The 25,332-nt window shown below is 35.5% G+C and overlaps 1 protein-coding gene across 1 annotated transcript; it reads right to left on the minus strand.

The window, feature by feature from the left end:
* Positions 1-415: 415 nt before the first annotated feature.
* Positions 416-19,005, minus strand: TMEM33 (transmembrane protein 33). The gene is made up of 8 exons (XM_019751919.3): positions 18,860-19,005; positions 18,597-18,667; positions 15,712-15,806; positions 15,046-15,233; positions 13,817-13,884; positions 12,729-12,862; positions 7,687-7,770; positions 416-3,162 (listed from the first exon to the last, which is right to left on the minus strand). The coding sequence occupies exons 2-8, from the start codon at positions 18,639-18,641 to the stop codon at positions 3,033-3,035; spliced, it is 744 nt and encodes a 247-aa protein (XP_019607478.1). The 5' UTR covers positions 18,642-18,667; positions 18,860-19,005; the 3' UTR covers positions 416-3,032.
* Positions 19,006-25,332: the final 6,327 nt, after the last annotated feature.

Genomic DNA, 25,332 nt, shown 5'->3' on the forward strand with positions numbered 1-25,332 from the left:
GTACACCTGAAACTAATAATAAAAAAATTTTAAAAACACCAACAACACTAAGTCCGTTCTATTTGTATTATTACATATACACTCATTTTCTTTTCCAGGATGAATATTATTCATGTCCTACACTTACAAACCTAATCTGAATTTGTGATCCTGACTTTTAGGAAGAAGTTATTCTGACGGCTTTACAATTCTTAGTTATACAAAAGACCTCATAAATCTTACATAATTTCTGGTTTATTATTAACATGCCTTGATTTTCCATGTAAGGGAGGTTCCTAAATACCTAAATTTTATTTTATTTAAGAAAGCTAACTTTTTTTCTTGCTAACCACACCAGGAGCATCTACCTTGATGAATTTTATCCCCCCAAATCTAAGTACAAATTGTTATTTAAGAAATGTCTCTTGGACTGATGTTAAATAAGAGTTTAAATTTATGAGGAATCAAGTATACAAAAGGAATACAGAATCCTTGTTAAAGTAGGTTTTGTATGAGGATGCCACCTATCCAAGAGGGTGTAATATCTAAAAGTGCTAGAACAGCAGCATTATATCACTTCCTAAAAAATTAGATATTCTAATGTTAAGTAAACGTTTTTTAAACCTGTAAGTAAAAGGTCAGCTACGCTGCTATTTCTCCTGTATTCATTCTATATACTGCTATTATATTTCCTTAATTTTAATTTGATAGGTGTACATGTTACACTATAATTTCAGATGCCAAATAACTGGTTGTACATATTTGTATTGCAGAACTTCTAACTGCAAGTTCATGCAAACTAAACATCTAGTAATGCTCCAATTGTAAAACATACGCTTTCATGAGTGTAGGAGTATTTTATTTATAAATCAAGCCTTCCTTTAAAGAACAGTCAAACGAGCATGTCAGAAATAAAATCCTGTTATGTGATATTAAAAGCCTGGACTTTTAAAGCACAGTGTTTTAAACTGTGAAAGCCTAAATGTTAAAATTCTTTTCTTAAAATCAACATGAATTATTTCCTTTGATAAAATCTTCTTGACCAACAGTAATTCTAAAAATGAAGAAAAATTCAAAACAGCGGCATACTTATAGGTCATTAATAGTAAACGATGATCATGGTAAAAACAGAACACACAAAAATATTAACAAATGGAAAAACTGGTGAAATATGAATAAGTTCTATACTTTAGTTAACAGTATTGTTCCAGGGTAATTTCTTAGTTTTGACTGCTATATAGTTATGTAAGATGCGAACATAAGGGCAAGCTGAGTAAAGGATATACAGGAACTGTACTATGTTTGTAACTCTTCAATAAATCTAAAATTATCTCAGGATTTAAAAAATTATAGGCAACAAAAAATAAACTAGCAACTTAAAAATAAATAGACCTTCAGCTGCCAAAATTTCTTGATATAATTCAAGACTTAATTTTTAAAAACATCATTAGAAATCATATATGTTGTTTACCTAACATTACAGTCACTTTATTGCTCTAGAAAATTCAGTTCTTAAAATCATCAGACTGCATATAATGATAATGAGGCTTGCAACACACACACGCACACAAAATCAACTGCATTATTATGAGGCTGCTTCTCTAACTTAGTAAAAAAATAATACAAAAATAGTTGGTTATAGTTGAGCTATCAAGTAGGTATCACATTTCTATAGATCAGGAAGTTGACGAACAAAACGAAAACTGATGTTACTGATAAGTTACCAATGAATGCATCTGAGAAATCCAAATTACATGCAGACAGAAGAAAATTGGTTACAAAAACCATTACATTACACTGTACTAAAATTTTTGCAATGTTTTAAACATTTTCAATCATGCAACAGTAATAAAGATCAAGATAAATTTTATAAAGGAACTGATGGAAACTCAACAGGATTTAACATATTATACAACTCAAATTGCAGTTGTGTAATACATCCAATTCCCCCAAATTTATCAATGCATTATGAAATTGAAATGTACACTATTCCCCCTGAACTCGTCCTCCGGCCCCATTCCAATCAATTACCTTACCTATAAACCTTTCCATTTAACCTTTTAAATCAGATTTGATGGGCCTGTAATCTACAGGATAATTTCAGAACAGGTAACAAATATAGTTATGTGCTCAATCTTCAGGTACATGCCTTTCAAAAAGTATTTGAACTGCTGCAATTGTCTATGAAAATTCAAGCCTAAGAAACCGAGAAAACTGATAGTCAAGAAACTGATCTAGGTAATTCTATAAACTATAATATTAATGTTAATAACCTGCGTGTCCACACTTTTAAAGAAGGATTTCCTATTTGAGAAATGTTACTCAAGGGGTCTCTGAAAGGAAAGTTTATGACTACTGCTTTCTGATGTAAAACAGTTAGATGATCCTAAATATTTACCCAATTGGCTAACAAGTTTACAGTTGAGCATTTTAAAAAAATATTCAAAGCCACAGAAGTAATTTTGGAAATAAAATTGTGCATAAGACACATATAGATTTCCTCTTATAATGGAACATCCAAAATAAATCTGTCCTAACAAAGCAGAAAAAAATCAATTTAATTAACAATTTGAAATCAAATACAATGGGAAGTGCTTCTGTTAAAATCATCAACCAAAATTAATGAAGGCAAAAGAATACTGTCTCAAAAAATACTGAATTAATTTATGTTAATGTTGCAATAATGGACACATAACTAGATATAAATTCAGGTTACCAATTAGGTTGAAACAAATTTTAGAGCTGTTTTTACAAGAGAAATAAATGTACTTCATGATAAAAGCACAGCAGCATCTAAAAAAAATTTGATACATTTATCACAAGATACAAAATTCCTTAACCATTAATAACAGCAAAATAAAAGGTTCTTGGTAACTTTTTAAAAGGCTTGATTTAACATGCCAGGAAAATTATTTTTCTATTAAGATGCATTTATGTAAATTATGTAAGTTGGATTGAGGTCAGTTTTACACCTGGAATTAACAACCCCCAGCAGAAGTACCAGCTGCAAATAATGCTTATTTACATTATATATAACTTAACTGTATGTTAAACTACGCAACTGTTGGTGCCAGTCTGCTTATAAAGGCAATGCTCTGGAGACAAAGTCTTCTCACAAACAGCGGGCAAGCAGGTTTCATTATTATATGTTCAACAATAATCCTTAGCTCATTAAACAAGGTCCTGCAAGATAAAATAGTTTTCCTTCAGAAACACAAGGGAAAAAGCAACATAATGCAAAGCAAATGCTGATGAAGGAATTTCCCACAGCCATTAAAGAATTTGAAGAAGTATTCATCAAAGAAATCACTAGAATGCATTAACTGTAGGGAATATACAAAACAAAATTCTCAAAATCAACACCTGCCTTTTTCTGGGAGGAAAAGTTCATGTAACAAAAGCATTTAATAAATGGCTATCTCCGAGGACTAAGATTAGGGATGACTTATATCGTTTTTTACAGTAGAGTCACATCATTTTCATATTTAACTTAGACTAATTCCACTAGTTCTAAAAAAGAGAGCAAGCAAGTGAAAATTACGTAATACGCGCAATCCTACTTTTTCCTTAAATGAACATACTGCCTCTTTAGCGCTTTCATCTGTAAACTAGGCATATGTACTTCACGGAGTCAGTCAGGTTTAAATGAGATACATAAAAGACACTCAATGAATATTACTTCCCAGTTGGATCTTTCCACTGATGAAACTGGCGCTTGTTTGCCTTCAGGTTAAAGCCCAATTCCTTAACATCCAATGCCCTTCAGAATCTGGTCTCAGTTTTCTGTTTCATTTCCTGCCCCTGTCTGCCATGACACCTATGTTTCAGTTACGTTGCATGTTTGTGCCCAAAACATGTTGCAGACTTTGCCTTTGCCGTAACTGTGCTCATGGCCTACAAAGTACTGTTACACACTGTGCACATCACATGTACATTGTACAGGTAGTAGGCACAAAATCATGCATCTTGTACTGTAACTTATAAGTGATTTGAAGGATCATCAAAGGTAATTTTGACTGTTCACTATTTTCACCTTATGTGCTGCCTCATCCTGGATAAAGACACAACTCCCAGTCTACCTTTCCATATTCTCCGTTATTTTTATGGTGAGGGAAAAGCAGTAATGTACTATTTTTTAATAGGATGTAATATGGTCTCACACAAAGGAAATTTGGAAAGATGCACATTTATCCAAAAACCTGCCCTTCTTCTTCTACCTCCTATCTCTATGACAGCCCCATTACTTATAACTCTCGTAGGTTTCCAGGCCAGAAACTTGTAGGTCTTCTTTATGTCATTCTTCTTCCCCAGACCCTAAGCTCCTACACTCCTAAATATCTTTCAAAGATATCCTTTTTCCTTTACCAGTAAATTAATTCAGGCTCCAAATTTCTCTAACAGTCTCCAAATTGTTCTTTTTCTCCTCTTGATGCGTCTGCAATCCATCTTCTGGAATGGTATTTCTAAGTCAGAATTCATCACATTCTCAACCTCTCAGTATGAACTTCAAATGCTCTTTCTACCTTCAAATAACATTCAAACCTTTTCATGATCTAGGAGGTCTGACAATTAAGATCGCAAACTTGTTGCAACCATGTTGCTAACCTTTTTTTTTGATATCAGAGGGATTATTCATTATGAATTTGTACCAACTGGACAAACAGTTACCAAGTTTACTATTTGGAAGTGCTGAAAAGGCTGCATGAAAAAGTTAAGACGACCTGAACTTTTCACAAACAATTCAATCTTGTATCACAACAATGCACCAGCTCACACCACACTGTCTGTGAGGGCGTGTTTAGCCAGTAAACAAATAACTGTATTGGAGCACCTTCCCTACTCACCTGATCAGGCCCCCAATGACTTCTTTCTTTACCCAAAGGTAAAGGAAATATTGAAAGGAAGACATTTTCATGACATTCAGGACATCAAGGATAATACGACGACAGCTCTGATGGCCATTCCAGAAAAAATCCCAAAATTGCTTTGAAGGGTGGACTAGGCGCTGGCATTGGTGCATAGTTTCCCAAGGGGAGTACTTTGAAGGTGACCGTAGTGATATTCAGCAATGAGGTATGTAACACTTTTTCTAGATAAGTTCACGAACTCAACAGTCAGACCTCGTACTACTCTCTACCTTCCTCGGCACGGATCCTTATCACTTCCCTATAAGCTTCTCCTCAGCTCAAGCAACACGTAACTACTGCTATGCCAAGCACTTTCAGGCACCCATGTGCGAGAACTCAGACTTCAAAGGTTTGGCTTGTATTACCACCTGCGTGAGTTCTCATCTGTCTCCCTCCGCTCTCCGCACGTTCACAGCACACATACTCACACTGCCTTCCACAGCTGTCTAACTGGCTTAGCTCTGAGTCCCCAGAAAACAGGTATTTCAATACTACAAAAACTTGCTATCACAAACACACAATCACTGTCTTCTGAATAAATGTGTAATGAGTATAGCTAGAAGGCACATTGAAAATACTCTAATCCAACCCTCTCAGGTTACAGATGAGGCTTAAAGAGGTCAATGACTTGCCAAAGTCACGTGACCAGGTCTTTTCTCCTCGGCTCTGTCCTTGACAGACCCGTATCTAAACAGGCCACAGTTCCTTTGGAGCGGCAATGACAACAGAACTTGCAGTGAGGATGGAAATGTTTATCTTTGCTGTCCAATACAGTGGCCATCAGCCACGCATAGCTTTTGAGCACCTGAAATGGGATGAGTGTGACTCAGGAACTGAGTTTTAAATTTCATGAATTTTAATTAATTTAAATTTAAATGACCAAATGCAGCTAGTGGTTGTGGTATTATACAGCACAGCTCTAGATAATCTACACTAGATATCTACAAAGTAGTGATACCACCTTGAAAATAAATAACATGCTAAGTGAAAATGGTACAAACTGGCGATACAGACTGTCTCAAAACCACTAACAAAAAAGGCAGTGTAGAAAATGTAATTTTATAGCTGTATATCAGTATTTGTAAGCTCATATATTTTCCATTACCTTTTCACTGTTTTGATTAAAATGTGTGCTTATGTGTTATCTTTGAAGAAACTTATTAGCATGTATTTGTGTTATTTTCATCTATTGCTATCCTTTCATTTTTATTCCAATGGACACGTCTAAATTTCTGTTTGTCCTGATGTTCTTTAAGGAGATGTGGAGAAAACTTGAGAAGAGAAGAAGAAGGTATAAAGAAGCAGAAAAAGACAAATCTGCTGATGAAAAATGGATGCCAAGGCCGGGGACCAGAAGATGTCTGAAATGAATACATGGACAAGAAAGAAAAGGGGCAAAAAACTCATGGACTCAAGTAAAATTGAAGGCTTTTTGTAATTAGGGATTAATTAAGAACCGACGGCTAAAGTAAACAAGCTCTACTTTAGAAAATAGTATAAAGACATTGTCTGAAAAAGCACAAAGCCCCTCAAAGAAGAATCAGAATGATAGAAAAAGGAAAATAAACTATTAGGAACATACGAGAATTTAAGCATTTTTAAAAACATTACTTCATTTCACCCCCCAGAAGGAGGTTTTCTCCTTTACCAATGAAGAAATTAAGATTTAAATAATTTGCCTAAAGTCACACACCCAGCCAAGTGAGGGGACATCATACAAATTCAATTTTTACTTTGTGTGTGAAACTGCAATAGAGGTCCTGCTACTACATAACTCACTGGATTTCTGGCTGACTTCTACTACATGATCAATTTATTTTAAACTAGAAAAACAAAAACTTAGTATCAGAGTAACATTTAAGAAGCTATTAAAAACAGCTATCATTTTAGTTTTACTCTAACTTTTGAGATCAGCATGCATAATTTACTGTAAAACAATTTAAGCCTCCATTCCTGGACACTACAGTAATTTACTAAAATATTCTTCTTCCTTAGTTTTCAAATCCAAAATATTCTGCAAAAGGCTATCAGAAAATACTATGATCATGTCAACACCATCATTCCCGTACATCTGAAAGATAAATTCCAAACTCCCTACCCTGAAACTCAAGAAATTTTAGGATATGACTCCAATATACCTTTTTAATTATCACTCCAACCACCCATTATTCAGAATTTTCGTTACGGTCAAACAGGTCTACTCAATGCCCCTTAAACATGGCTCGTACCTTCTTGCCTCTGAACTTGTACTCCTTACGGTCTTCATACCTAAAATGCTTTTACCTATTCTCACTGACTATTCAAAAGCTTTACTCCTTCCAGAAAAAATCAAATTCTCTACTTTGTGAAACTTTCCTGAATTCTATCTTCTGGCTCAATTATTTCTCCCTCCTGTGAACTACAGTACTGATATGATTCAAGTAAACATGAAAATTCATCATATGTTGACTTGTGAATACTGTATCCTAAACTATTGTTTTCTTATTTTTTGACATGTATTTTGCTTCCTCAACTAGGAAAGTTCCTTAAGGGTGGGAATTACGTCTTACACATATGTAAATTCCTTAAGTTTCAGTAGTCTTTTAGAGGTGATCAAGATAACTCATCTGTTTCTGAAAAGAAATACAACCACCTCCTCACCAGCCCTAGGTAGTTCCAAGGCCTAGAATGCAAGTGTACAAAAACATCCCTTGCCTATAAATTCTAACATAAAAGCCAAATAACTTAGAAGTTACAAATACTATACGTGTATTTACAATACTCAACAAATAAAGCAAATTTAAAGTAATCACCAGCTTACCGACAATAAGGATTTCTTCGAGATGAATATCGAAGAGTGAGAAATCTATAGTATATAAAAGGCTGGAGCAAACTTCCTTGACCACTGAAATAAACAAATACAAAGGTAATAAATACACATTATCAATTCATATACATACTCTCAAAACTTGAAGGCAATAACTGAGAATATGCGTCTTCATTCATCAAATGGTCACAGTAATAGCTGTCATATCTAAATCCAAGTTATTCTTACAAAGGAAATAAAAGAATGTATATGATTGGTAAAGAGTAAAATGTTACTGTTTAAATTTTTATGAACATGTATTCATGCATGCATTACTTTTCCAATTTTTAAAAGCTACTAAATAAATCAGAAAATATATATATCCTTCCATTATTAGTAATTGATAATCAAGTTTTAAAACTTTGTAACATTAAAATAAAAACTGGTTCATTTTATATATACAACTAAATAAAACCACTTAAAACAATCACACGGAGCTCACTTGTAAATTTATATAGCTTATTCTAATTATTTTTCTTGGTTAAAAAGCACGATTTTATTAATAATACCCAAGAGTCATACCATGCTTCCCCGAAAAGAAGACCTAGCCAGACAATCAGCTCTAATGAGTCTTTGGAGCAAAAATATAAGACCCGTTCTTATTATAAGACTACAAGTAAAATAAGACCAGGTCTTATATTAGACTGGGTATAATATATAATACCAGGTAAAATAGAGTAGAGGAGAAGAGAGGAGATGAGAGAAGAGAAGAGAGGAGAAGAGAAGAGAACACAATACAATACAATACAATACAATACAATACAATACAATACAACACAACACAACACAACACAACACAACACCAGGCCTTATATTAATTTTTGCTCCAAAAGACGCATTAGAGCTGACTGTCCGGCTAGGTCTTATTTTCGGGGAAACACAGTATATATGTTTATGAAATTCTAAGTCTATAATTCTTTCCTAGGAAAAACTATCTGGATTAAGATATTCACTGAAATAACTACAAATAAAATACAGCTAGGTAGCAGGGCTAAGTATATTGTTTTTATTTGATGGCCTTAGTATGCAAGTATTTAAAATCTTGATTATGAAACCTATACAGCAACTTTGAAGCAGAATATAAAACTATACATATTACTATATTGTCTTTTTTTGAGGAAATATATTACGATGCTAAATGTTTCTTAGGTTAATTTTTTTAGCCTTTTCTTCTAAATTATGTTATTACTTTCATAATAAAAATAACGTACACGATTAGAAACTTAACACAAAATGTTACATCCATTTTCCCCAAAAAATCATGTGACAAATCTTTCACTTTTTATTTATTTTTTTAATTTAAGGAGGGCGCAGCTCACAGTGGCCCATGCAGGGATCAAATCAGCAACCTTGGTGTTATTAGCACCATGCTCTAACTAACTGAGCTAATCTGCCACCTCAAATCTTTTTTAGCTTTTTAAATGGAAAAATACACAAAGTACAGAAAATATGGATATAATATTCAATGAAAATCAAATTCCCCATCATCCAAGTTCAACACCTTCCTCAAAGTTATAACACCATCTCTAATATATCCTTCCAGAAATTTATATACACAAGCATATATAGTGACTAACACTAATAGAGTGCACACATTATATAATTCACTTAATCCATTTAACAATTCTAGGAGGGAAATGGTATTATCATTTCCATTTTAAGATGAAGAAACTGAGGCAGAAACATATATATGCCCTCAAATGCATAAACATACCCCAAAATATAAATGCAGTCTTAAACAAACTTTTAAACTTATTGTATCTTGGAAATTATCCCCTACCATAGCACACAAATTTACCCTTCTCCTTACAGCTTCAAATATATCATTGTATGCATGTACTACTATTAAGCTCTCTACTAATGAATAAGTAAAGCTACTATGATCATTCTTTTATCTGCGCATGAGTACATGTATAAGGGAAACCCATACTTTATATTCATTTTTAAATACAGAGCTTTAAACATTATTGCTACAAAACAACTTAATAAAACCTTCTAATATGAGAAAGTGCTTCTACCATGAAAGGTATCATTCAAAGAATAATAGGGCGCGCCAGGTCGCTCAGGCGGTTGGGAGCTCTGTGCTCCTAACTCCAAAGGCTGCCGGTTTGATTCCCACATGGGCCAGTGGGTGCTCAACCACACGGTTGCCGGTTCGGCCCCCTGAAACTAGCAACGGCAACTGGACCTGGAGCTGAGCTGCGCCCTCCACAACTAAGATGGAAAGGACAACAACTTGAAGCTGAACAGCACCCTCCACAACTAAGATGGAAAGGACAACTTTTTATTTTTATAATTTGTGTTATATTCAATACTTACAGCATTAATAGCTTTTCCTATTAGGGATTTAATTAAACTTCATAACCTTAATTTTTTAGAATAACATTATTTCTCTATTTAAATATTTCTGGTAAATTCTTATCTCCTTTATAGTAATCGAATCCTGAAAATTAAAATCACTTTGTACATAATAAGTGTTCAAGTAAAACATTAAGTAGCACAACTGAATTATGTACCAGTAGTCAAAACCTGGCGCTCCAACAAAATATTCACTGTAGTTTCCAAAATGAGGTTTTTGTTTTAAGTGTGCACAGCATCTCAGCATTTCATTATAATTATCTTAAGCTGATTCAAGAGAATAAATTATTTTGCTTATTAAACAGAACATGGAGGTTTAGATGTACGTAGATATCAATTATTTTCATATAAAGAACTAGTTTGGGTATCTCCATTTTAACTTTCATCTAGTTACATGAAACAAGTCACAGAACCTGGTGTGACCCAAGACCAGGATTAGATGACCCAAAAAACACAAGAATGAGTAAGAAAGTTAAGTGGGCAAAAAAAATTCCCTTTACTAATTAATCTGGTCAAGTGTCTGATCAGAATCACAAAAGAGAGAGACGAACTAACTTTTAGGGTGCAAGTTTTAGAGCGGAATAACAAACAAATACAGCCGCATCAAATCCTACATTCAACATTCATCTGGAAGGATTTTAGGCAATTATTTATTTTGACTACTGCTAGTTTTTTAAATGTGGAACATCAAGGCTCAGAAGGCTAAGTTAATGGCCAAATCAACTAGAATCCTGGTCCCTAACACCCAGGAAGAAGTATTCCCACTGCATCATTCCAGAACTTAATTCAAGTTATACTGTCTATTTGGGACCCCACCACTTAAGCAATATGTGGTGATCCTGGAGTTTTCAGAGGAAAATATTACTTAAAAGAATGGAACACATGCATTTAGGAGGCAATCTGTAAAACTCTTACTACCTTGAAGACAGACTGCTAAAGAAAGGAATAACTGTCAGATATATCAAAATAAAAACCTCAGGCAATGAACATTAAAATGAAGTATTTCATAAACAAAAAAGAAGGTTTTATCAAATTAATGAGATTATGGAAAACAGGTAATACAGACCTTTTAGATGACAATCTGGCATGGTCTATTAAATATAAAATATACCTAGCTTAGACTCAGCAAAATAAATTCGGGTGCTTATGTTAGAGAAAACACTGGCAAGAAAGTGTAAGCAAACAGGTAAAAAGATGTCTGCTGCATCCATATTTAGAAAAGTAAATATCTGGCAACAAAAGCACACCAACAGGGAAATGAGTAACACAGCCAATAAATGAAACAAATCAGAACTCTGCATGTCAACATAAATAGGTCACAAAAACATATTGTATGAGTGAAAAAAGATGCAAACAACTGATGAATTATGATTACTTTGTGATGTAAAATAGAAACTAAACAAATAAACAAAACCCATAATAATATATATTTTCTATATATCTGCATAAGTATTTTTTTTTTTTTACAGGACTTTATTGGGGAACAATGTGTACTTCCAGGCCTTTTTTCCAAGTCAAGTTGTTGTCCTTTCAATCTTAGTTGTGGGGGGTTATGTTCAGCTTCAAGTTGTTGTTGTCCTTTCAGTCTTAGTTGTGGAGGGCACAGCTCAGCTCCAGGTCCAGTTGTTGTTGCTAGTTGCAGGGGGCACAGCCCACCATCCCTTGCGGGAGTCGAACCGGCAACCTTGTGGTTGAGAGGACGCGCTCCAACCAACTGAGCCATCTGGGAGCTCAGCAGCAGCTCAGCTCAAGGTGCCGTGCTCAATTTTAGTTGCAGGGGGCAGAGACCACCATCCCTTGCGGGACTAGAGGAATTAACTGGCAACCTTGTGGTTGAGAGCCCACTGGCCCATGTGGGAATTGAACCAGCAGCCTTCAGAGTTAGGAGCATGGAGCTCTAACCGCCTGAGCCACCAGGCCAGCCCTGCGTAAGTATTTTTAAGGACTACCGTACATTCATGTACATATTATCCAACTCCTTAGAAGTTGAAGGAAGAGGACAAAATTACTCTGAGAAGGAGAGGACAAAATTACTACTAGGATTCATAGTCAAATGATATTTTTGCTTTTACCTGTAGTGTCCTATTACTTGTGAAATTAAAAAATTGAAAAGGCAATAATCCGGGTAGAAATGTAGTTTTAAAACTTAAATGCAAGAGTATCAATAGAGAGCTCAATGCTCTACTTTTCTAATATTCTAATTTTGTTTAAAAAGGCTTTCTTTGTTCATGCATTACTTCTAGAATTAAGATACAAACAATGGAGGTGGTAGTAAGCAACTATTAATACCAGACCACAATTTTTCAGATTTTTCTCTAGTACAAGAAAAATCATCTCAATAATGGAAGAATGGACTAAACTAGACTTCCCAAGATTCTTTCAAAGGCAGTAATTCTGAAATTAATTTTTTAAATGTTAAATGATAAATCACAAAGAACGATAAATAAGACATGTTCTTAGGTTTACTATAATGTCTCAGGTTCTCCACTAAAATGTTAAAAGGTAATCGCTAAAATCCATCCAGCTCTGCGTATCAGTATCTACTTCAACAGATTTAAGCAGGATAACATTTGAGTTAATATATTTATTATGTTAACTTAGTCATCAGCCTTTCAAAACAAATTTATTTTTATTCTTACCTAAAAAGCATAAAAACTGTAGCAGGCATCAAGAATATTTCATGACAAGCAATGAATTTCAGAATATTCTGTTGATTAGCACTTAATTTATCCAAGATAGATCTTAGCAGAGGTAAACTATTTGAACCCTTTGCCTAAAACATAAAAAAACAAACATTAGAAATAACAAAACATTTCTGATTACGCAATTATTTTCATTTTTCAGATACAGCATATCTAACAGGTGATACAACCAAACGACAATGATTTGGAAATGATGATATGAAAGTGTAGAAACTATTTAAGGCCAAAAGTTAGTGTATTTTCCTACTTTACTGTATTTTGTGTATTTGAAGAGCCAAAAAGAAAAACAGCTTTAAACAAATCCTTGTCATTCTTAGATACCTCACTTTTCTTAAGAAAAATTAGATTTATTTCACACAAAAAATGGTAATTATTTCTCTCTGACCATAACAAAACCTGACTATTCAGCAAAACAGTTAAATTATCTGTGACTCCTTAGCTAACTAAAGGTAGAAATTAAGAGCCCAATTGCTGCTGTGATCAAAGAACTACAGGGATTAAGAAAAAGGCCAACATAAGGCAAATTTGGGTATTTTTAACTCAACTTTCAGTGCATCTTCAGTCAAACTGCCTGGCACACTAAAGTTAGGCTTAATGTTCCAACCCACAAATAAAAAATTTTAGGAAAGTAGTTCTGAATATTAGTGTAAAAGAAATTCAATATACTCTACTTACTTGGTATGTTAGAATTACATATTGACAGAATGAGATCTGTCAACTTATCAAACGTAAAAGATACAATTTTTTAAGACAAAAGACCTATTTCAAACTTCAGAAATTCCTCTGAGAACTGGAGGATAATTTTAAATAAAATTTTTAATCTACAAAATATATTATTTTGTGAAATGTAAACAACAAAATAGTCCAAACTTAAAACTTTCAAATCACTAAATAATTTACAAGTTTGTAAGGAATAAAGGAACTTTTTGTGACAAATTCCAAAATGTCTTAGAACCCAAATTCATGTCAACTATCTGAACCCAGGAGTCAAACAAACCAAAAAAAAAAAGTATAGTTTTACTTACATCAAGGATCTTTCTTGTGTATGTGGCAGCATGAAGCAAAGAGAATAACAAAACTGGGAAAATACTCACTGAAGAAAACGATTAAGGAAAACATTTAAAATTCATCAAGTACTTTGTAAAACAGGTTAAGTATTATATGCAAATATACATATCTGAAATAGCATCTGCAAGAATGAGTTCAGTGATAATTTTTTTTGGAGTGTTGCAAGGATTATTAAATACATCAAATCAGTATATACTGGCAACAGGTGCTCAAAAAATTCCATTTCCTCCTATTCTCTTTTCCTTAAGACTTATTATCTAAAAAGGTAATAGTCTTAAAGATATATTTTATTGTGCTTTCCATATGTATCATTGTATCATAAATATTTAAGAACTCTTAAGAGCAGCACTTCTCAAAGCACAAAATACTTTCCACAGGGGGGAAAACAATTAATTAAAACAATTAAGTTTAGGAAACACTAGTAATCTTAGTCTCACAATGCATATTAGCATATCAAAGGTACTGTAGTGAAGAAACCTACTTACCATTTAACCTAGTGCTTCCCAAACACAGTAAACAGCAGACCCCTTCCCCATCCCTCACCCCCTTTTAGAATACCTATTATCCCACAACACACTTCTGAAATGTGTACATACAAATTCTAAATAAGTTATTTAATTCTCATTAGCTCAGAGATTATCCAAGTGTCCTTATTTTCTACTCTATCCATGGAAAATACTTTTATTTATTTATAATTTTTAAATTTTATTTATTAATTATCCCATTCCCTGCTTAAATAAGTTATTTCTTAATGAATTTCCATTTGTTTTTAGCTCACTGGGAGTTAGAGTTGAGGATTTCTCCTTTTTTAAAGCAAGACATCTGGGTACTTTTCCAAAGATGTGCATAGAATGAAAGAAAATTTTAAATATTAAAATAAGTCCTGCATAGGCTTGTGCTTTGAATCGGAATTTTAAAATATCCACTGCTAACAGAGAAGCTTACAAGAGGCAAAAACAAAGACACAAAGCTTTAAATTCCCACACCAGCTCTTCAAAGTTTAGATTTCACATTTTAGAGTCAGAAATTCTTACATTAAATGTATCTTAATTCATATGAAGTGCTAATAAACCAACCAACTCAGGCTTCAAGGAATGCCCTCATTACTGAATCCTTCCTAAAGCAAAAATAACAGATCTATACACACAGTAGGCAATTTCATCGTCAAAAAGGTACAAAAGGATACTTGTAACAGGGTAGGAATTGACAAAGATGAGTGAATACAACAGGTAGTGGCAGCTGTCCTCTAACAAAGCCTGGGCCAGGAAAGCTCTGCTTAACTGGAAGTGCGGTAATCTTTGGTGCAGCCTCAGAGCACTGGTAAGAGCATTTGCCAGCAAAGCACGTTGATAAAAGCTTGCTGCTTCATGCAACCTGCGAATTACCAGAGGAGAGGTTATCGTTGAGACATAAACAACTCCCTCTTCCTCCTTTGTGAATTGCATCATAATTACACAACACCTAAATCTATTACTTGTTAATAGAAAAAAATTACTTGAACCTATTACACCCTCTTAGAAGCATCACTTTATGTATACACCCAATTGAATTTTATAAAGCAGTCATTCTTCTTGTGAAGTTAAAAAGTCAAAAATGCAAAAACCACGAGCTCATCTTATCCCCACCCATCTATTTTTGCTCAGATTTTCAATGTGATGTTAGTTTTCACAAAGAACGTAATATAAAATAAACCCCCAGTTAGTAACATTATTAGGTTAATAATGTCTTAAGGATGAGACTTGTTTTATTTATTCCTATATCCCTTACAGTTTAACAAGTCTACCACCTAAAGGATATTCCATAAAAACTGATTGAACAATTAAAATCAAACAGAAATACATACAATACATACCCAAGAAGAGGCAGAACAAACAAAACAGAGCAGTACACTGTGAACAAGCGAGAAAGCCACATTGCTGTGTCCAGTTTATTGGTCATCATGAATTGCTAAATTTAAAAAGAAAAAGACTGCAGTAAACATAGGCTGCAAATTATGTTTTTAAGGATGCAGATTATGTAGTTTTATTCTGATTCAAAATGTTTTAATGATGCTGTAACAATACAATTTTTTAAAGATCATTAAGAGAAAACTCTTCAAGTAACTGTTTCATGTAACAAGTCCAAACACCTTTATAGCTTTGATGTACAGAAAGTACTTAAATATATCAGTTGACATTTAAAGAAATAAAAAGGCTAATTAGGAGAGAAAAATTTGAACTGAAATTTAACTACAATTATCCTTCAATGCTTTAATACTGGCTTCATCTATTTCAGAAGAATGTTAAATAAAAACTGCTCTCAAGAGAACCACGGTGCCTGTTCTTAGAAAAATGTCAAATTCAAATAGGTAGGTCTCAGATCTAAATAAAAAGGCATTACACAAAGCCAGTTTGGATTAAATATACCTTACAAAAGTAGATGTAAAGCCCTGGTAAAAATCACTCACTACCGAAATCATTAGCCTATGATTTATTTGCCTATGTACACAGAAGGGCTTAGCATACCCTAGGTGCTCAAAATATGGCTGTCAGGTGTTAAATGGCACTGGCCCATCTGGTTTTATGACTTTCTCATGCCCCCTAAAGCTCCCCAAGTCTTACCTGGTTTCAGTGGCTCTAGATTAAGCATATACCACTTTCTGCTCCATTTTTGCTCATTCTATCTGTTCCTTTGCTGCTTTTTGCCAAGAGATGTGTCCATCACCACTAACTCAGTAACTTAAAATGTTTTCTCACTCAAAATTATTTTATATTCAAATTCTAAAGTAGCTTTCACATTTTTGACAGGATCTACATAAATAATTTTTACATCAAGACCTAATACAAACATACGTGGGTATATAAACAAAAGTTTCACAAAACACTACTTATCCTTACTGTGACGGATTTTGATATTTTGTATTCTAGTTAGTTTTAGAAATATTTAGCGTTTCCACTAAACTGATTTCAAAACTCACTAATGGGTCTTAACCTGGAATCTGAAACACTAATCTAACAAATCCAAATTAAGTTTTGAAAGAAGCTACAAAAAAACTTCTGGAAAAGAATGCAAGTACATTTTAAAATTCAAGGATGTTTTATTGCATGTCTTTTTAACAGTATGCAATGCATTTCAGAAATATACCTCTGGATCATTCTATCTAACTATACTGCTGACTCCTCTAAATTTAAATGATCAACAGTAGTCAAGCGGAAAGATGAATCTAGCTCACTGTGCTCAATTTCTCTACCAATATTCAGACTCTATACCACACTCTGAAATTTTAGAACACCTTCTTTAAAACCTATTTGTTTAGGGAGCTCACTGTGTGATAAATCATTGCTATGCATTCCATTTTGTACACGTTTATGTATGTGTATTTTACCACATGATAGAAAAGGTTTAAAAGGTGTATTGGTGGTTTAAATTTTAAGAGTGAACTACCCAACCACATTACAAATAGTCCAAGCCAAAAACAAAAACAAAAAGTCAATAAATCTTTGGGTGAAAACTTATTCACACAGTCTCAAAGTATCATGTCATAGAATACTTTTTAATAACAAAGGCAAAAAAAGTATCTTTACAATGGAGAATCTGGTGGATACAGCCCTAACCAAATAATCAAACTTAGTATCTCCAATGATGGGATAATCAACATAAAATGCTTCCTGACATATACAATGCACTGAGGACAAAACACCACTTATGTAATATTTCTGCCACTATGTTTAACTTGAAACTAGGCATGGGGGGTGGCAATCAGACAACTCCAATTTGAGGAGTATTCTGCAAAACAACAGCTCTGGACTCTTGAAAGACAAAAATAGGAGAAGGGAACTGTTCTAGACTAAAAGAGACTGAAGGCCAGTAAAGGCAATGCATTCTTTTTGACTGAATCCTGGATGAAAAGGAAGCATCTTTAAAGGACAACTGAGGAAATTTGAATATGAACTGTATATTAGCTTATAACATACATTAATGTTAAATTTTCCAAATTTAACTGCAAAAATTGCAGTGATGGCTTCCTTGTAGTCATGTAGAATACTGAAGTATTTACGGGTTAACTACGCTGATGTATGCAACTCTCAAATGGTTCAGCAAAATTAAGAAAAAAAAGTGTGTAAATAAATAGATATGCTGCAAAATACTTAAAAGAAAAAAGTGACTCGCTCAGTCACATACTCATAGTGTTTAAAATTAGACGGCATTAATGCTTTGGGTACACATACTTAATAAGCAGCAGATCTGCATCTCAGGAATAATAAAATTTATGAAGGCGTAACAATACTTTTCTTCGTAAATAAGTAATGACAAAATGACGAAAGGGAAAAAAAAAAAAAAAAGATCGCTCTCCTCCCTTTGCGGAGTTTCTACACAATGGCATAAAATGGGCATAAACGTTCTCTGTCAGCACACGTGTGGAATGAGGCGTGTTATGGCACAACCTCAGGTGGCATTTTCAACCTTGGGACCTAGGACAGAGACCATGAGGTGGAAGAGGCAAGAAGGCCCAATTTCCATGACCACCTGCCCCAGGAAGGCCCGCCAACTGGCCTGTGGTCGTTTCCGAGAAAGAAACTTGTAGCTCCCCCGACATCTTCGCTCACCATCTCCCCTCTCCCCCACACGCCCGGCCCCATCTCAATCACTAATCTCACTCCTGAAAGCTTCTGGCACGCTCCAGACCCGACTTGCAACACTTCCTGCTCCTTCCTAACTCTTGCAAATCCAGCCAGACCACCCTGCCGGCTCACTTACCACTGCGCCCGCCCCTTGGGGGCCGTTCGGGGCCGTATCCGCCATGGGGGACACACACAGCGTCAGGGTCGCTGCAATCGGAAGGGAAAAGTGAGATGAGAGGTCAGAGCCCGGGCCACGGCTCCGGTAACCGGCTTCCCTGCCCCGTACCACGAGCCCGGCGCGCCCTGCGGGAACTCCAACCCTCTACAGAGTCAAGTTCTCCCCAGCACCAGGGCAGCGGACTCCCCCGGATCCACCTGCCCGCAGTAGCCGGGAAATACCTGTCAGGCGCCGCCAAGACCAAAGCTGGGTTTCTAGAAAGACCGGAGCGAAGGCGGAGCTTCGGAACAAGACCCAACAGTGCCGGCCTAATGCCGCCGGCGCCCGGTAATTGCCGGCCCGGAAGTGCCCTTTCACTTCCGTGGGGAAGAGGCGGGAAGAAGAGGGGAATCCAGGAGCCCGGGCCCTGCGGCATGATGGGAAATGTAGTTTTTCTCGTTTCGGCTTCACCTGGCAGACACACCTATTGGCCCTGTAAGCTAAGAAGCGAATCAGACGAAGCGACTTTTCTCTCATCTCCGGCTCACAGATGGTCCTCCCTGCCAGTATCCAACTACGAAATCTTTCTAGTCCCTAATATACAAGTCTCAGTAACGTCTTCTTAGCTGTTTTCCTCCAGGGATTCACTAACCCCTATGGTTCTGCTTTTAAAAGTCTTTAAACAGGCAAATAATGAGGCCTGCTACGTGACATGCCCAAACTTGGCACGGAGGATAAAAAGATAAATATGACACAGACTGCAGGAGAGATAGACAAGTAAACTGAAACCACAGCACAGTGTTTATTGCTCACGGAGCAATAATTGGGGACCTGAATCAAGGGTCTGGAAATTTACCTGGGAAAGGTAATTCTGGCCCTACGTTTTGAGGAACAAAGCGAAGTTGGCTAAATGGAGGAAGGTATTCCAGACAGCAGCAGAAAGTGCATGAAGCAACGGGACAGTCAGGGAACTAGTTCATTCGGACCAGAATGAAGGTGCCAGTGGGGGAGATTGTGAAAGATTTGGGCAAGAGAGGTCGGCAGGTGTGCTCAGAGGATCTAAACTTGACCCTGAATCCAGGAAGCGCTGGTACAATTTTAAGCAGAAGTGTGATATCGTGAGATTTTAAAGATCATTAAGGCAACCAGATAGAGGGTGATCAGTGGGGCAAACTAAAAGCAGGACACTAATTGGAAGGCCCTCACATACATATAGGAGGGAAATGATGAGATTCTGAACGGGGGCAATGTTGTAGTAAAAGAGAAGAGGAAAGATAATTGAAGAGCCATCCAAGATTTGATGACTGACTAGGTATGGGTGTGCTGGAAAGGGAAGGTCATCTTCTGAGACCTAGAGAAGGAGTTAGAAGACCACTGGATTGAGAAAAAATTGGGGGAGAGGGAGAGGAAGCTGACTAGAGATACACAGGAAAGCTGGTAACCTGTAACCCACTTGAAAACCATGGACCTGTAAGACTCTGATTCTCTCAGGTGTGTACTTTTCTGCCAGTATCCATGGGCAGTCCAGATGCCAGGCAGCTGTAGCTGACAAGTCAAATGATGCTCTCTTGAAGCCATGTAAACTTCTGTTTTTCTAAGACCACTGCCCGAGTTCAGACCCTCAGAATCTCCAGCCTGAATTACTATCCTTCTAGCTGAGGTAAAATGCCACATCCTCTGTACTCCTCACGTATCATTTATTCCATATTTTTACAGCACTTATCACTCTCTGACATTTCTTATCATTATTTGTATACCTACCAGGTGTGTGTGTGTCTACACTTGGGCTGCCATAACACAATACCACAGAATGGGTAGCTTAAACAACAAAAATTTATTTCTCATGGTTCTGGAGGCTGGGAAATTCAAGAACAAGATGTCAGCAGGTAGGTTTCATTCTGAGGCCTCTTCTCTTGTCTTACAGGTGGCTGCCTTTCCACGGTGTGCTCACATGGCTTTTCCTGGGTGAGTGCATGAGTGCGGGAAGAGAGGGAGAGATAGATCTTTCTTCCTTTTTTAAAAAGGCCAGTCAGTCCTATCAGACTAGTGTCCCTTATGACCTCAAATACTCTTAATTACTGCCTGAAGAACTTATCTCCAAACAAAGTCACAGTTGGGGTGAGGGCTTCAACATACAATTTTGAAGGGATGAAATTCAGTCCAGAGCAATGTGTGTGTGTGTGTGTGTGTGTGTGTGTGTGTGTGTTTTACTGATTTAAAGGGTCTTCTCACACAACACTTTTGTTGATTTTTGCTGAACTGTTGTATCCATAGCAACATATGGTTGCAATTGATGAACCAGTGTAATTCGATGAATATTGCTTGGTATTTTTGTTAAGGAATGAGATAAAAGTGAAACAACTAAGACATATGTTGAAACTTCACTCTTTCAACATTAATGTGATTAACTTCTTTACCTAACTGAATAATAATTTTTGAATACTGAAAGGATATTTACTCAATTTTGAAATGCTATTCACAATGTAACAGCTGCAGACATAAACCACTTTTAAGTTTAATTTGTGTTAACTTTCTCTCCATCTAAACAATCTACTAAGCAATAAATCTAGCCATGGATTGTAGTGTTTGCTGATATTTCCATGATTTAAATGCTCCCACCATGACCCATTTCTTACTAACATAATGTCACTGAACGTGGAGTTGGGAAGAGATGTGCATAACACACCATTATATATTTCCCTGGTGCACATACGATAGATGTAAATAACCTCAAGAGCATAGATAATGGTAAGATGTAGTAAAAATAATTAGGAAGTAATGAGTTTTTGAATATTTGTTACCTGTTTTTAATATAACTTATTGTAAATTTATACAACTTAATTTTTAATAATGGCTGTGCATAACAACCAGCTCACAGAATTCTTAAAAACTTATCAGCTCTTGCAAGCTAGTATGAGCTGGTTCCAGCATACCACTATGTGCCTTTGTTCATGATATTCTCCCAGCCCTTCCCTCCACTTCCTTTAGGTATCTGAATTCTCCTTAAACTTTAATGCCCACTCAGTCCTACTGCCCAGTGACACTATTGCTGATCTCTCCTTTTCCCATTAGAAAAATCCCCCATTGAGACCCCTGAATATATTTCTATTCTATTAAGGCACTTATTTAATCCTCTCGAATTATAATTTGATGATTTTATATTCTTATCAAAGTCTTAAGTTTCAGGAAGGAAACATGAGAAACTGTTAACAATGGGGAGTAGAAGAGGGTGGGAGACTTTTGGTTGATAGTCTTATATAGGAAATTTATAATTTAAAATTTTAAACTATTCAATTAAAAAATAAATACATTAAGAATAGTCCAAAAATAAGACTGATAATAGACACTTCAATAGATGCTAAAACCATTGGGTGAAATGTTGATGAGTGTATAATATTGACACAGTGCCAAAGTATCACTCCAGAGATGTTTTTTATTAAAATTTTTTTTAACTGGGGAATATTGGGGAATAGTGTGTTTCTCCAGGGCCCATCAGCTCCAAGTTGTTGTACTTCAATCTAGTTGTGGAGGGTGCAGCTCAGCTCCAAGTCCAGTCACCATTTTCAATCTTAGTTGCAGGGGGTGCAGCCCATCATCCCAAATGGGAATTGAGCCAGCAACCTTGTTGTTAAGAGCTCGCACTCTAACCATCTGAGCCATCCAGCCACCCCTCCGGAAGCTCAGCGGCAGCTAGTTGTCTTCAATCTAGCACAGCTCATTGGCTCATGTGGGAATCGAACCAGCAGCCCTGTTGTTCAGACCTCACGCTCTAACCAACTGAGCCATCCAGCTGCCCCCAGAGATTTTTTAAAAACTAATTTAAAAAGAAAAGATGCAACATTGAAGTTAAAAGCTTAACCAAGAGACCAAATTTAGCATCACAAACATAATGGGTTATCCTGACACTGTCTTCTGATGTGATATAACACAATATTCACCACATTCCCTATGAGAAAATCTTGGCAGAATATTTACTCTGAACTAGTCAAGCCATTCTAGACCTAACTTCCAATTTACAGAAAATTTGAAGCAACAGAGTAACAAACAGAACAATGCCATGAGACAAAAATCAAAATGCAGGCCTTTCTATAAAATAACTGGCCTGGACTCTTAAAAAGTATTATAAAAGGCAGGAGAGCAATTTCAAATTTTAAAAAATGTACAAAGTCATAACGACCAAGTATATGGTTTAATTGTCTAGAATCTAGATTAAGAAACAGCAATACAAGAAATATGGGGAATAATTATAGAGATTTGATTATGGTATGGATATTAGTTGAAATTGCTAATTTTTTTGAGGAGTATGTGAGTTAGAGGTGAAGCTTCAGGATGTCTGCAACTTACATTCAAAAGTTTTAGCAAAAACTAAATGTATCTAGGTAGATGGATGACAGAACAAAAGCAAGTGTAGCAAAATATCAATAATTGTTTAATCAATATGAAAGATGAGTATTCATTCTATTATTCTCTGATCTCATCTTTGTTTAAATCTTCCATATTAAAAGTTTAGAAGACATAAGGACTTTTATTAAAGCATTGTAATAGCTTCTGAGTTTTAAAATGCCAAATATCATATAGTAATTTATTATCAAGTATTATATTTAGTAATCAATCAACTGACAACTCAATTCAGTCCTCCAATGCTGTTGAAAACAAATAATTGAAAGTGAGCATAGCAAAATATGCCACTTTGGTATAAGGATTATTTTAAGCTGAAGGCAATTGAGAAGAAGCAGAGATGAGAAAAGCTCTCTGCTTTCCCCCTATTTGCCCAAGAACAGAACATAAGTTTGTAAAATTGGTCCCCTCCTCTTTTTACCAAGAGTGACAAAAGCTACCCTTATCAGTCTAGCAACGGCACCAAAGCAATCTACATAACAATTTTCCTAACTAGGCCTTACCTTCCATTAGTGCTATAGGTTTGCCTTCCCACAATTTTCCGCCCTAGAAACTCAAAGTCCTTTTCCTTTGTCTTGTCACTTCTTAAAAATTTGTTCTTTCACTAAGATGCTACGTAAGCCCAAATTCCACCACCCCTTTGTATTACTCCTTGCTGGGTGCTCTCCTATATATGCGTCAGGCACATGTTAATAAACTTCCGTTTGTTTTTCTCTTGTTGCTCCCTTTTGTCAGTCTAATTTACAGGACCCCAGCCAATGAACCTAAGATAGAGGGAAAAGACCATTTTCTTCCCCTACAAAAGTCACCTGGATTGCAAAGGGATTTGTTATACAGTTATTAGAGTCATATATTTTCTCAACATCTAGCGTGATATTCCAAGTAGTTCTTTTGTTTGGTGCCCTGGAAAATTTGACAGCTACAAAGATTTAGAACATTGAGTAGGATGTCTTTCAAAATGTGAAAAGGGAGGAGGGAAACAACCAGTGTGACATGAAAGTTATGGTTTGGTTCATTCCATTAAAAATATCAGTGCCATTTCATCTTTTAGAATATCTTTTTGTACTCCCAAGGGTACATATGTCACAGAAGGTAATCTTTTACCATATTTACTGTAGATTTTTTCTTTTCATAAAACAATACATATACAGTTGAAACCCATCCCCATTCCTAACTGTAAGTTACTGTATTCTTTCTGTTCATGTTTTTATACTTGTTACATATGTATTTATTACCTATGTACATGCACAGTAAACTATATACAGTACAGTTTTGTATCCTTCTACATTTTTAATAAATGGCACCATACCTCATACATCCTCTTGCAACCTACTTTTTTCAGTCAACATGGTGTTTAAGATGTATACACATTAGTACACCTAGGTTTACTTCATTTATTCTAGCTATCCTATAGTATTCTATTTTTGAATTACCAAAATGAATGTTATCTTAGTGATGGACATTTAGTTTTTCACCTTTAAAATCAATACTACAGTTAGCAGCTTTGCATGGGAGTTTATTTGGAGTAAATATTTAGAAATGAAATGGGTAGGCCATAGGCTGTTTTCAACTTTGCATATTCAGATAATTGTAAATTTACTCCCCAAGTGGTTGTGCTTAGTGTATGAGAATATCCCTAAACCCTGCCAACATGTGTTGTTTTTAGTTTTTATAAATCTTATGTGTTTGACATAGTATATTATTAGTGTTTTAATTTGCATTTCCCTTAGTAGCAGTGAGGTTGAACAACTTTTCAGAATTTTATTATTGGCCATTCAGGTTTTCTCCTCTGTTGCCTCTTTTTTTTTTTTCTGTTGTGTTGTCTTTTATTATTCACCTTTATTATTGGTTTGTGGGAGTTTTAAAATTTTACATTTAAAAATGATATTTTTATAATAGTCCTTTGTTATGAGTTGAAAAATGTCCTTTCCTTTTCAAAGCTGAATAAGGATACTAAGTGAATATTATGGGGTGGGGAGGATGGAGGAACAATCTGTCCTGCAACCTTAGAACCCATGCAGAACTACAGACTGCTGGGCCATGGCTCCATGAAGCTGCCAAATGAAGATAAATGAAAAGGGGGCACAAACCAGGTTGCTTTCCAAATGGTTCATGGTTTGCTTTCCTGATTTATGAAAGATGATACTCCCCATTAAAACTCTTTTTAATAGTTTGACTTCATTTTGCTGACTGAATCACCTAAATCATATTCTAATAATTGAGTTATTTTGATTTCATTCTTTTTGCTTCTTCTGCATTCTCAAATGTGCTGAAGATAAAAAGGACCACCGAGGTAGGCCTACAATGGAGGTTCTAG

Source organism: Rhinolophus sinicus, chromosome 1, assembly GCF_057876585.1.
Source record: "Rhinolophus sinicus isolate RSI-liver-muscle chromosome 1, RSI-T2T, whole genome shotgun sequence".
NCBI lineage: Eukaryota > Metazoa > Chordata > Mammalia > Chiroptera > Rhinolophidae > Rhinolophus > Rhinolophus sinicus.